The 15,111-nt window shown below is 40.5% G+C and overlaps 1 protein-coding gene across 3 annotated transcripts in view; it reads left to right on the top strand.

Annotated features, from left to right (window-relative positions):
• The window catches only part of tead1b (TEA domain family member 1b), a 57,668-nt gene that overhangs the window by 28,286 nt on the left and 14,271 nt on the right, over positions 1–15,111 (top strand). The window contains exons 4-6 of one of the 3 annotated variants that reach the window (XM_075460547.1): positions 10,241–10,305; positions 13,877–13,939; positions 14,030–14,092. In XM_075460547.1, coding sequence (XP_075316662.1) covers positions 10,241–10,305; positions 13,877–13,939; positions 14,030–14,092 — 191 coding nt within the window. The remainder of the gene's footprint in view (positions 1–10,240; positions 10,306–13,876; positions 13,940–14,029; positions 14,093–15,111) is intronic. The other 2 variants (XM_075460558.1, XM_075460566.1) reach the window with 2 other exon arrangements.

Genomic DNA, 15,111 nt, shown 5'->3' with positions numbered 1-15,111 from the left:
CCTAATTGTATGCTTTCGGGGTCTTTTTATGCCCTTGCTTTTCTTGTGTAGATGATGACTGAATAGATTTTATTTTCCGTAGATATGAAAGTAACCACCAAATAGCCATGAAACCAGAACTAAAATACCCCGGGATACATTTACAGACTGCTGTGCGTAAATGCCAGTATGGTGTAGGGTTGCTGTAATAATCGCCTTTCCAGAGTTAAAGTGTGATGCGTTCAAATCCAAAGTACTACGGAAAACATGTCATAAGTACAACAGTGAAGAGTTTTATTTAAGTGCGCACTTCCATAGGAAGTGACTAAATCAGGTTGCACACATGTCGAGCCAGCTCATGAGAGCACTCCGTTTTCAGGATAAATTCGGTTTGTATGAGAGAGTGTGAGCGTGTAGGAGGAGGTATTTCTATTGTGTTTCAGAGAATAGCAGCAGTGTTTGTGATCACCGCAGTGTCACACATTCACCACCTGGCCTTGAAGTCTTTCTTATGGTCCCATACTTCCAGCACCAGGGGCCAACAATACAGGAAGTTAAAACATTTGTATCATGCAGCTGGTGGACTCTAGTGAGGTCACTATGAGCAGACCTTATCTTTATACTTATGCTAGAGATTTCACTGCCGAAGGGGTTGGAATAATTTGTAGCTTGGTTCAGTATTGCATAAAAGACTTGTTGATGTTGGCTTCGAGCATCATCAATATTGTCATGGATTCTTACCCTGTGAGCCGCGCATCGTTTATTCCCGCGAGATCAGTCATTGAACAAGCTTTCAGCACAGTCCACGACCTCTAAGCCATGGTTATCATAATCCTAAACTGACAGTATGCCCAAAAAGGGTACTGTCAGTTTTTCTTTTGAAGCCACAAGTCAGCGGTTCACCTTCACTTGGCAAGCTGTGGTTTTCCATTGATATTTCAAGGAAATAGCTCGCTGCCCCCGCCTCCTATTCCCAAAACCTGGGACGGATGCCTCCGTGTTGTTGGTTCTGTGTATTGTGATGCTAATATCTGCCTGAGACCCTTGAGTCATCTATCACGAATGACAAGAACGCTGGGGCCATTGTGTCAGTCAGCTACACACACGCACACACACACACACACACACACACACACACACACACACACACACACACACACACACACACACACATGCATGAACAAAGAAAGAATCACACAAATGGAAATAAACACAACTAGGTAGTGATCTACATAACTTAATACCCTTTAAAACCAAAATGTGAGTGCAGTCATACTGGGTTTACTGCTTTTAAATTTAGCAGCATTTAGAGCAGCACTGGCTGTCCTACAGGCAGTTTTTGAACGTGACTTTAAAAAAAAAAAAAAAAAGTTTACTTTTGACTGGACCTTTGGGAACTAGCCCTACATGAGCCATGAGTAAAAATGTGTTTGCATCTCTGCCGATAAAGCTGTAGCCAGTAAACACATGCAACTACCTCAGTCATTGAATCCTGAATGTGCTTTTTCTCATGGACGGCTGAATCCAGACATTAAGGTGTGGTATTTGTTTTTTCTATCCATTGGGACTAAATTGAATGTTGATAAAGACTAAAATAATCATGTCAAGACTCCTTAGGTTAAGGAATATTACCGGTATGTGTATATCCAGTCAAAAAGAAAAACTCGGGGTGTATGCAGATCTAACGACAAGGGGAAAGATGCAATTCAGGAACGACTCATTTATAAAAAAAACAGAAGGATTCAGTTTAATTCATTACAGTTCAACTGGGTTTGATGCAGTCTGACACAATTCACAACTGTTCTTCAACATAGAGTAGAGTTTTCCTTTGCTGATGACAACAAATCATTTTCAATATACTATATGTGTCAAAAAAGATAGCAAAGTCGAGATATCCAGTAAAAGATCAGGAACTCGCATGTAATAGCACAGGAAGCGCTACATGTAAACTTGTTTCACTTGATTCTTTAGTCTTCTTTGCAATTCTCACCCACATTTGTCAGTGATATATAAAAGCATCTCCTTTTACAAACCTATCACTCTCAGCCACACTGTAAGATCCTACGTCTCCAACAATTTAAAACAAAATGTGCTGTAACGACATTGTACCTCCCTGAGTGGTGTCACTGCTGATCTATCTCTCTGGATCCTTATCTTTCACCGTGTGTGTTGTCTTTGCTGCCTGTGCTAGTTGTAGTAGCATCCAGGGAATCAGCCCGGTCTCTCACAAGATGACTGTGCAGCTCTGCTGTGCAGCTTCTGGACTTTTGTTCAATGTTGCTTCATTTAAAATCCAAGGGATTTCAGATCTCACTGTGCATTGTAAACAACGTCATTATTAGTCATCGGACATGTTTTGCATGCACTGCTTTCACCGCCAGATCTGAGCGGGGGCATCCAGCTGATACGCTGTTCAAACACCGTGCAGCTCGGGCCACTGTAATAATGCTGCGCACCCACATCCCAGAGGCTGGAAACCATCTAACGTCTGTGCGCGAAAAATACTTTGCAGTCATCAGTTTATCATAATAAATGCCAGTATTTGTTAGTTTTATTATAATCTTCTTAATAATTGTGTAGCATCTTGATCTATAATCTGAAAAAAACACATCAAGAAGAAAGTGGAAGTTATGCTGATGTCATGGCATTTTATTAATATTAAGCCTCTTCATAATGTTTGGTGTTGAGTATCGGTTTAATCACAGTTTATAAGTATCATGTAAGTGTTGATTAAAAGACTCGGGACTAAATGAAAAGTGGACAATGAAGCTCCTAAATGTGCAGAACAGCGTCACATGTTCTGTTCGACTGCCTGTCAGGCCCTGCACAGAGGAAGTCGAGGCAGAATAACACATGCAGGCAATCTGCTGACTGATTCTGAGCCAGGCCCGGCTCTGTCTCATGGCAGAGTGCTGGGCCAGATGTGACTGTGGTTGTGCCTGCATTAGATGATGAGGGGGGGGATGCTGTTACAGGAAATGGACGCTTTTAAACGGAGGAAAGGGGAGAAAAGGGAAGCAGAGCAGTAAACTATTGTTCTTATGCTCAGAAGACTAAACCAAGCCGGTCGAATAGCTTTATATGCCAACACTTAGATGAGTTCCAGTATTTTTGTCGGGTAGGTTCACGAACGCTTGAATTTTGTTTGAACTTTGTACTGGTGGAGGTTCAGCACAGCCTCACCAATGAGAATTAGTTGCTTATTTTAGTAGTGTATTAGTTTATGAATAGCTTATTATATATATATATATATATATATATATATATATATATATATATATATATATATATTTATATATATATATATATATATATATATATATATTTATATATATATATATTTATATTTATATATATATATATATATATATATATTTATATATATATATATATATATATATATATATATTATGTGATACTACAGCAACCAGTCGATGAGATTAAGAGAAAACAAGTAAAGTGCTCCTTTCAAATGTTTTTAGTACAGCTTACAATAGAGTTTGATAGCAGAGCATCCTAAGCTATCTAAACCTGTAAAGGTCAAATTTTGGTCTCTGTCCAGACTTGCCATTTTGTTGGTGATGTTCAACAATCATAAAGGGTGTGATGTTCTGTAGGAATGTGAGCGTACACCTGTTTCTTCACCAGGAGAAACCTCAATAAACCAGAATGCAATGTAATCCTAAAATATTTCCCTTTCTTTCATTAAAAAAAAAGAAAGAAAAACACTAAATTTAGCACAGTTATGTTGTACTGGGAGGCTCTCACCATCAGCTGGGTAACATAGAGAGTTTGCATGCTAAGAAACTGTCATTTGGACCCTTGCAGTGACAGGCTCTTCACATTTGAACTGGGTGAGGCTTCAACACACTTTGCTGCACAATTTTAGGGTGTGAGTCTGTTTTGTACATAACTACACAAAAGCACACCTTTTATCTGTAGAGAAAACAATTGCCATCCTTTTCTATCTGTTTTTCTTTTTGGGATAGAATTGAAGAAAAGAAGGTCGAGGACAAAGAATCTCATTCTTTGGGTTTTCGATGGCTAGGTTCATTGTTAGTCACTTTCAAAGTTGGTGCCTTTGCCACCACAGATATCACCCTTGGGTTTTGACTTCTCTTTTTATTTTTGGAATGATATTGGATGGATAATATTTTAATATTTTTTTGGAATGATAATCAACACAACAAACGCGCACACAGAAGATAGTCTGACTGAGATTATTCACTCAGGAGCAATCTAGAAATGCTCGTTTGCTGCCCACCAACATGTTACATCGTCTGTCTGCTTACCTCAGTTTCTACTTTAAGTGTGATCTTCTGATACTTCTGAGAGCAGCTTTTCTGCTCTGTTGAAAATTGCGTGTGATGAATTCCAGAATCGTAAATGAGTTAAATTTCTTTGTATTTTTCTTCATTTTGAGTGTTCTTATCTTGTTCTTGTCTTATTTGATAGCTCAGTATATCTGGGTGCTCAGACAATAACAAGCGATTCCACTCATGGTCTTATTTCATAAATCAGGGCAATAATCTGTTAGACGAGTAGTAACAAGACATTTGAAAATGCATCAGCTTTTCAGTTAAAGAGCAAAAGGAAAAGCCAAAACTACACAACCTAACAGATACATCTGTACTCAAGATCCTGTATTGTGTTAGTACAGTCTAGTTCTTTATATGTCTTTTTATAAAGGTATGATGAGTTTTGGCATCTCTGAAGTTGGTCCACAGGGAACTGTGACATTAGGCACCATTGTTACTCACAGAGGGAGGCCTATATTCCAGGTTTGCTGGAAGGGGAATGCAAAGGAACAAATTGGATTTCTGACTGAAAGAGGAATCAGCCATTCAAATGTGGCGGATCCTCCAGAGTCATTGAGATTCAGAGGGGAAGTTCACATGGACCATGTGAGGGGCTCCTCCAGATGCAGAACAGTTCAGGGGTAACACTGTCAGTACTTAATCCTTTTCCTGCTGCTTCTGTTGACAGGAACATCCCATAAAGGGTTCATTTTCTCACTACTGTCCAGGCTTTACCGCCTGGACTTCATTCATCCCACAACTCTTGAGACCATTTGTAAGAAAAAGAACAATGTAAACAAAAGAAGGTCCTTGTTGAACAACCATCAAAGAAACATCAGATTTTCATCCCTGCTTTAAAATTTTCCACTAAGGTTCCTGTAAAACTCATCTTCGATGTCCCACATTTGAGCTGCTTCAGATCTGTTCGTGGCTAAACGGGTTCATCCGACAAGCCAGCGCACAAGGTGCAAAAATATCACCAATCATTTTATCAAATTCATTGTGGACTAGATTTAGGTGACAAAAGCTATATTGAATCAAGTTGGTAACATTTCATAGAGCAAAAGTATATGAAGAAGAAGAAGAAGAAGAAGCATTTAGTACTTACCAGAATTCACATTTCGCTACCTTACTAATAGTGTTCAGATGTAGGATGTTTAGTGTCGGGGGATTTTATGTCATGAGCGCAACAGCTTTCCTCAGTGCAAATGACATTAACACAACTAGGAAGTGAATTTATTATGTATGATATTCACATGATAATAAGACCACACTCAACAGCTTTAATGGATCCTCAAATTCTGTTTTAGTTTGAGAGAAATGTAGCATTTCCAGAGTTTTGGGTGTGAAGAACAGCTATGTAAAAGATTTTTATCTTTGATATGCGTGGTCTTTTTTTGTTGTCGTCGTTGCTGCTGCTGTTTTTTTTGGGGGGGGGGGTGGATGGAAAGTACACAGGCTAGCCAGGACCCACTGGGCTTTTTTTTTTCCAGCCTGGTGAAAAGAATGAATTATTCAACAGTAAGCAAGCTTTCAGCTGGCCATTTGTGTGCTTTGATCTAGGAATCAGGAGTTTGCATGAATGCCTGTATTGTCATGTTGTGTTTCCAGTGTGTGAATTATTGAAAATGGTGCCGGTCCCTGCTTCATCCGGTAAAGTTTACACTGCGGGCGCGCTGGAGAGGAATGCTGGACTTGTAAATCCCCAGATGTTTTTTATTTATAGTGCGAGGTCACGTGACTGGGTTCATTCAGACTGGGACTGCCTAAATTTTCAGCGTGACAAGAGCTTAAGGGTCGACCAACAAACTACAGCTTAAATTCAAACCTGCGCATGAAAATGTGCAGAGGTGGTACACAGACAGGTGTTTCAACCATCAAAGAGCTCGTGTCACTGAGGCGTATATGTGGGTGTTTTTATATTAACTTGAAGAGCTTTGATCATTCATTCAAGGTAAACACAAGAAACTTGTGCTAAAGGGAAAAAAAAAAAAAGGACCAGACTCAGTGAATAATTCCCTATACTCCCTATAATATAGATCAGTGAGCAATGCTGACCAACATGTCATTGGGGTCATCAGGTGGGAACCTCCTTTCATCAGTGTTTCGTCTAGTTGGGCCCAAGACACCTCCAGGAGGCTAGACAATGACCACTGGCGTCCCAGAGTCACCCCCCTAATGCCAGCCAACACTGCTCCTCACACCACAACAACTATCTTTTACAGCCACAAGCTACCTCAGCCTCTCACCTACTGCACACCAGTCACAGCGGGGTGGGGATGCAAACCCTGGTTTGGGTAGGGGGTAATGAAAATATAGAGGGTGCCAGAGGTGGAGGCAGGACAAGACACACTAGCAGATTCAGCAGACAAACTCACCTAAACAGTCCTATAATCACTAAAAATGCCAGCAAAAACAAAGCCATACAACTCACTCAAAGCCAACTCACCCAAAATGGCCATCTGGTTTCAAAAGGCTCACATGGGCCAAACCCTCCACTTAAATATCTTGAACTTCTTCTTTGCTTTTCCAAAAGTCTGTTTACCTTAAGTGCTCCACCTGCTGGGCCCCCAGCTGCTATTGCTTCTTCTTATCCAAATCCACTTACTGGACTTTACTGCCTCATCTGATACTTCCTTCACTATTTTCCTCACACTCTGTCCACTTACACCCAGCTCCCTCAACAATGAGACAACAGACTTTGCAACAAATCCTCTACATCCTACTTTCACTGGACATATCCTAACTTTCCATCCTCGCTGCTCTGCTTCTGCCCCCAACTCCACATATCTAAGCTTTTTCCTTTCTTATGCTTCTGCTACTAATTCCTCCCAAGGAACAGTCAGCTCTATGAAATAGATCTCCCATTCTACTCCTAGACCACAAAACTATATCAGACCTGAGATTTGTAGAGGCTATTTCCTGGGGAACAACAAGCTTATTTCCTAAATCTACCTGCATCTCCCAATCACAAGCATCCTCCAAGCTGCCGTGCCTCCTTATCGTCTTTTTAACTTTCTCCCCCTCTTGAACAAATTGAATTGCAACTCTCTTCACCTTAGACCCTCCTAAGTTTACCTGCCTTCGTTAATCTTCAATACCTGCAGCTAAGCTTCTTAATACTTGGTCATGTCGCCACGTATACCGGCCTTGTGACAGACTAACCTTACAACCTGACAAAATATGCCTTAAAGTTGCAGTACCTGAACATAACAAACATAACAGGTCTCCATTTACCCAGAGTTTTAGGTTCTGGGGAGTTGGCAATACATCATATGTTGCCCCTATCAAAAATCTAATACTCCTTTCGTCCATACTCCACAGTTCTTTCCAACTAAGCTTTTTCTTTTCTACACCTTCCCAATTCAACCACCGTCCCTGCTTAGCCTGAGCCACTGCCTTTGCACCCCATAACATTACCTCCTGTCTACAAACCTGCTCAACAACTAGCTTTCTGTCAAAGCTGACTTTACCCTTTTTGTTACTATAAGTTTGTATATCATTATGAAAAAAATGCGCTCTTCAGAAGCACATTTGGGTATTTTTCCTGGATTCATATCTGCATTTTACTCCCACCGTCCAAAAACATGCATGTTGGGTTAACTGGTGACTCTAAATTGTCCCTAGGAGTGAGTTTGAGTGTCTTGTTTGTCTCTGTGTGGCCCTGTGATGGACTGGCGACCTGTCCAGGGTGTACCCCACCTCTCGACTAAAGACAGCTGGGATAGGCTCCACCCCCCCTTGCAACCCTGAATTGGAATAAATGGGTATAGAAAATGAATGAATGAATGATATCTGCATTTTTCTAAGAGTAATTCATTGGGGAACTTTGGGAAAGAGTGTGCCCGGGCTTTCAAAGCACAGGTGTAAGCTGTAACAATTAGACGATTAATTGATGAAACAAAACAAAGACCGTGGCTTTGTTTTCAAAAGGAAGGTTTGTTGATCAGTTTTAGGCAAAAAGCTGATTTACTCTTTCCAGATAATGAGATTATTTTCTTGTCCCTTTATGTGATAGAAAGCCTCACATCTTTGGGTTTTGAAAGGTTAGCTAGACAATAAGAAGTTGAGGCTTTTTACTTTTTTTTGGAAATCTTATAGATCAAACAATTAAAAAAATCATCCAGAAAATAACTGTACGATCATAACTGGTCTTGAGGGGTTGTAATTGATGCTTCTGTGTCCAAACCAAAGATGTATTTCACTTCGCCACTTAAGCATTATTGGCCCACAACACGAAGCCTCGACCTTAATACTTTGTGTTTCCATTATAGAAATAAGGTTGCTCTGCGGGCGCTAGATATATCTGATGTGTCTATTATGTTATCTACGTTTATACCTCTGAGATTTTTTCGCTTGCGCTCTCTCCTTTTATGATCCCCGATGTGTTGCCATTGATAGAAAATGCCTTTCCCTGTGATTCCCCAAGATACGGCTTATTAGCACGTGTCCGGTACTTTGTGGTCCCATAGTGTCGTAACAACAGGAAGGCCTTTAATTGATAATGAAGTAAAGGCAGAGAAATGTTTCATTATGACGAGGGGTTTGGCAAATTTCACAGAGGAGTTAGAGCAGTTCCATGGCATTAGTTGGCTACAGCTGGACAGATAATTAGAGAGCCTCCCTACCTATAATTTGTGTAATAGTTTTGGTTGGCGGCATGTTATTACCATATGAAAGGGCTTAACAGGGTCATGTTCATTGCTACAGCAATTAGAGCAGAGCTGAGGGCGGAAGAATGTTTGAGGCCATTGTTAATTGGAGATTTCTACAAAGCTATGCTTTAATTATAATTTAGTCAGAGCTGCACTGTTTTAAACCCAATATATTCCGTTTCCATTATTTTCTATAATAGTATGAAAAGCTAGGTCTGTTTCCTTTCAAAACGGTGGGCTTTGAAGACACTGAGGTTGAATTAGATTAATTTTAAAGGCTCTGATTTATTTATTTTTTTTTTTCATTCTAATGTTACACAGTATCACACAGGGACACTGGATCCGGTGAGTTCATGAGGTATACATACGTCTTCATTTACATACGTTAAAAATAGATAACCCTTACTTATTTTAAGCTTCGTGAATGATTCCAAGTGAGATGAGCCATAATTGTTATAATTGGCTATATTAATTTGGTCATTTTTAGAAGTATAATTATACTAATTGAAGTGGGCTTAAACAAACAGGGTACAGTTTTTACGTTTGACTTTGACTGAATTTTGGCAAACGAATGTCTCCCCTACGTTTTGTCTGGAACAGTTGTTAACAATTCCGGCGGTGGTAATAGCTGTGCACATTTCCGAAGCATCCCACGAAGAATGTAAAAACAGTGCCGGCTACTTTGTGTGCGTCTGATGTTTTTGCACTTTGTGTGTCTAAGACCAGAAGCAGTCACGGTTGCTTAGACAAGTGTTTACACTAATTGTCCTTTCAAACAGAAGGAGACAAAAAAGAAACTGTGGTCTTAAACCCGCTATGTAAAATTGCCTCGGAGAGTAGCGCGCCACTGGACGCACTTCTGCGTCGGTAGCTGTGTGGCATTTTTAAAGAAAAAAAACAACTAAAACTCACACAGTCGGTACAGGTGTGTCATTTAGCCAAGCCTGGAAGAAAAAACGGAAGAAAAGCCGATTTTGTTGTTCATCTGAAGTCAAGCCAAAATCTTAGCAGTAAAATGCTATCTTGGAGACAAGTTTCCATTCAAGTAGGCATGCCAGGTATTTTGCTGTAGAAACAGAAAATGTGAGGTCATATGAAACATGCAGTGGCAGCACTCGAGTGGAAGATTTTAAAACTTTGCTGTGTCCTCCACATTTGCAGGGATATGACCATAAAGACACTTTTCACACTAACTGATCAGTACAGAGTTACAGACACATTTCTTTTTACTCTTTCAGATTGTAGCTTTTTTTCTTTTTTCTTTTTTATAATAAAAAAAAAAAATCCTAAATTTTTCTGTCCCTGCAGGTCGAAATGAGCTGATAGCCAGATACATCAAGCTGCGGACTGGGAAGACGAGGACTCGGAAGCAGGTAAGACGAGAAGAGACATCTCTGTCACACAGGTGTCAGAAGGCTCTTGGGTCCACATTTGTGAGGGGACGGCGATTAAAATGATGCTACGCTGTCGAGGGGATTTCTGAGTCTAACATATCCCCCATTGCTGCTGTGTAGCATCAGTACACGTCCCTCCAATTTGGCTTTCTCAAGTATGTTCTGTCATCCTTGCACTTCTAAGTACACTTGAAAGTGCTGTTGTAAAATAGTTGTTCAAGGTGAAGAAGTATCTTATTTCAGAAGCCGTAACGTACAGCTTGTGTACGAGAAAAAGGTGCTGACAGAGGTTTTAAAAGTCTTACTGTCATTTGGAGAGCATTGCTGCAGTAGCTTAAAAAAAAAGAAACATCCCTCATTGTGACTTAATCATGCAGGTTGTGCACTTGAACAGCATTTAAAGGAGAAGTTCGTTTTTTTTAAAGCTGGACCTTATTTCTGGCATAAAATACGTTCATCTACTCACCGATAACAGTTTGGTGAAAGTCGGCGTCGTTCGCAAGATATTTAGATTACTCGAGATCCGTGTATATCCATATAACGGGAGTGAACAGGGCATAGACAATACAGCCTCTAAATAAGGAATTATCTGTCTTTATTTCACCAATACTTTAAGCCGAATTAATGAATGAACGCGTACTATTGCACTGTTAGCTCATAGCTGCCGTGTTGTTGTTATTGGGGGCTATCGGGGGGCTTTGTTGTTATCGGTGAGTAGATAAACGTATTTTATGCCAGAAATAATGTCCAGGTTTAAAAAAAAAAAAAAAAAAAGAGCTTCCCCTTTAAGACTTATTCTGAAGGTACAAATGGTCATTGGTAACAACATTTAGAAAGAGTAGAGTGTTAGACTCTCACATGTATGAACTTTGGTACTAAAATGAACCAAATTAGGACTCACTCCTGAAAAACGAATGGTGTTTCAGTAAAACTGTGAAGCCCACGGACCTTCCCTCTAAACAGGAAGTCTCCCCCCCCCATGACCACCAACTTGAGCAACAGTGAGAAACGAGTTAGTGTCTGCAGTGACATTCGATCACTGTGTGTAAATTGATTAGTCTGGACCGGAAAGGCATATGGTTTGTCTCACTGTGACTCTTCAACACAAAGTTAGACAGACTTGTTTACCCTCACCTACAGTAAGAAACACACCTGTTCCTGTTGCTTATTTAAATCTATGTATATGAGTGGAGTACCAGAGAAGTGCACACCTTTCCATTTATTATGAAATTGCAGGTATGTCCAGACTTTTGACTGGCTGTGTTCATTATTTAATGTATTCATGTATTTGTCAGTTGAGTTCAAATGACTTCTAAGAGATCTTTGCTTTACTAGTTCTAGCTTCTTGTTTTTCCTTTTGTGACAATTAAGTGCATATCTATTGGGAAAAGAAGCCGAATTTGAATTCAATTCTTTGATTAAAGAAACTAAACCCTTGTTGCTTAAAGGGATAGTTCGCCTCTTTTGACATGAAGCTGTATGACATCCCATATTAGCAATATCATTTTTGAACATTGACTTACCCCCCGCTGCGTCCTGTGAGCCGAGGTCCAGCCTCGTTTTGGCGTTGAAGAAGGTAGTCCGGCTGGTTGGCTGGGGCTTAAAAAATAAAGCGTCTTGCTTCTCAAAACAATATGCGTTCAAAAGAGTAATACATTTGCATCACAAAATCGTCCATCCAGAAAAACTCACATCGCTTGGCGCTATTTTTGCCTCCCTTGATATCAATGCGTTCAGCCACCTAGCGATAGCCGCACCTGTTACGGTGTTTACTGCTCGGAAGCAGGGGACTGCTCGGTCTGCACGGTTTACACAGCCCGTAGTGATACAAAGGTAGAGAGAAATAGCGCCAAGCGATGTGAGGTCTGACTTTTTCTGGATGGACGATTTTGTGATGCAAATGTATTACTCTTTTGAACGCATATTGTTTTGAGAAGCAAGACGCTTTATTTTTTAAGCCCCAGCCAACTAGCCGGACTACCTTCTTCAACGCCAAAACGAGGCTGGAACTCTGCTCACAGGAAGCAGCGGGGGGTAGGAAAATGTTCATAAATAATATTGCTAAAATGGGATGTCATACAGCTTCATGTCAAAAGAGGCGAACTATCCCTTTAAGTTTTCAACTACAGTGGAAACCGCTTATAGTGGTCACGGATATAGTATTCATCTGCTTATATAGATCAAAAGGCTTGTGACAGAATCATTTCTATACAAATGCTGTTTAAATAATTTGTGTATGGTAATCAAGAAATCCGCTTATAATGTTCATTTTTGGCCATTTTATGAATGTAAACATGTGCAAAAATAATTTTAAAACTATGTGTAGCTATTTTATTTTCTACTCGCTTGATTCCTTTCTGGACGTCTGCTTCTGCCTCGCTAGCTAACGTAACGAGTTGACACCGGGCAGCAAGCGCGCGAATCATGGCTGGAAAAAGGAAGTCATTTTCTCTGAATGAAAAACGTAGTCTCCTCGAGGCGTATGACAAATTACCAAAAACGAGCCAACGAGATGCTGCGGCGAAGCTTGGCATTCCTCAGGCTACCTTGTGTAGTCTAATTAAGCAACGAGAGACAGTCATGAATGCTAACGACGGAGAAAGAAAACGACGGCAGACTGCGCAGTACTGTAATTAAACTTGCATGATAATAAAATTCAGTAAATGCTGAAGCTATCCGTTTCATTTCATTTTTCTCATTGAAAAACTATACAAATGGCATTTAGATGATATATAAAAAAAAAATAAGTGAAATACCTGTACTGTAACACAAATTCGGTTTTAGTAATCAACTGCTTATAGTGTTCAAATTGGCTCTCGATCAACGTGATCACTATAAGCGGTTTCCACTGTAGTTGTTTCAGATGTAGTTCCCCGATCCTTCACCCTTCCGTCCATGTTCTGTACCTGCTTAATCTTGTTCAGGGTCACATGCGACTGGGGCCTCTGCCAGCTGAGACAGGGCGAGAGGCGGGGTACACCTTGGTCAGGTCGACTGTGCACCACTGGTACAGGGCCAAATGGAATAGGAAGATTTAGAAATTTAGATATGTTTCTAAGACAGATGTTTAGCTGCAAATACACCACATGATGATGATACTTCTCTGTGAAATCATTAGAATATCACCTTAAATATGATTTATGTCAGGGTAGACAATGAATCTGCCTCTCAAAGCTGCCATCAACACACATTACTTTTCACTCAAGCTGCTACTTACGCAGTTTCATCGAAGAGTACAAGATCATTTTCAATTGGACGAATGGCAAAGGTAGACTTGGCCAGTGAAATGCCTCCCCCAGCTCCCATAAGGATATTAGACCAGCCAATTCTCATTCAGCACACAGCAGATCACATCTGTGTGCTCTTAATGTGTGCTAAAGGAGCCTGCATCCTCCTTAATCAGGTCACTTAAGTGACGACAACACACTGCATAACGCTTTACTGGCTGTTAGCTTGGTGTGTGGTCTGGAGACGCTTCAGTTATGCACCTTATCTAAGAAATGTGTGATCCACTCTGTACTTTTTTCCCTTTTCTCTTTTTTCAATGGAGGTGTCTAGTCACATACAGGTCTTAGCAAGAAAGAAAGTTCGAGAAATCCAAGCTGCCATTAAGGTACGTCTGGCTTTGCCCAGTTGCAGGGGGCTTTTCATTGCCATGGTTACAGGCTCTTCCTTTGTTTTCCTCCCCTCCCCTTCCCCGTAGGTGTCTAGTCACATTCAGGTTCTTGCCAGAAGAAAATCTCGTGAGTTTCATTCCAAGCTAAAGGTATGCGCTTTTCTGCTTTTGGGCTTGTTGGTTGCTGTGCGTCTGAACTTCCTGGTCCCTATAGTGACAGAGTGAATGCTTGGTGCTCTGATTCCCTCTAACCCCAACCCTCTGCTGTCCGTAGCCTGCTCAGGTTTTCTAACCGTCATTCAGCTTTTCTCATTCATCTCTCACTCCGACATGCTGTCACTGTACTGTCTGCTTGGTTCCATCTTCCCGTGTTCACTTTTCTTTCCAAACCATTGCTGCAACAGCAGTTGCGCGTCATATACATGACAATATAAAGCGCTGAAAGGATAAAAAAATGGTTTTATTTTCTGAAATTTGCTGAATGCATTTATTTCGTAGCTTTATTTTTAGATCACGCAAGAGCCTGACCGGAGCTTGATTTTTAAGGTTTGTGCTGATATTCATAGATGTAAAACTATACATACAAGCCAATGTGCACGTAATGCAGAATACATAAAGATGCTCTCTAACATCCTGCAGGGTTCCCGCGGGGTCTTAAAAAGTCTTAAAAGCATTGAATTTATGAATTTGGAAATAATACCTTAAAAAGACTTGAAAAAGTCTTGAATTTTGATATCTGGGTCTTAAAATTTGTGCAGTAACTTCTCCGTATCACATTCTCCTCAAACGTTTCATTTGTCAACTAGGCTACTATTATTTTGAAAAGCCTAAATAACGTAGCCTAAATGAAGAGTGGCGGAACCAATCATTGAGAACGCAACGCTGCCGCTACCGCTCCGCCCCGGGTCCGATCACATTGCTACAGCACTGACACAGACCACAGCAACAAGCTAAGCAGAAGCGTGAAAAATCAAGGCAAATCTCAGCAGAAAACAAGAAAGTTTAACTTACGCCGTTATGTTGTTTTTTAACATTTGTTTGCGTTTCCTTGCTTCCCATTTCTTGCTGGGATTATGGGGAAATGTAATGAAGCGTGGCGCGAGAAAGAATCATTTTGTCACTGGTTAAAACCAGTGGACAATAATGTATACGAGGCTTTTTGCACAGTG

Source organism: Odontesthes bonariensis, chromosome 1, assembly GCF_027942865.1.
Source record: "Odontesthes bonariensis isolate fOdoBon6 chromosome 1, fOdoBon6.hap1, whole genome shotgun sequence".
NCBI lineage: Eukaryota > Metazoa > Chordata > Actinopteri > Atheriniformes > Atherinopsidae > Odontesthes > Odontesthes bonariensis.
This window is presented reverse-complemented; position numbering and strand designations above follow the sequence as displayed.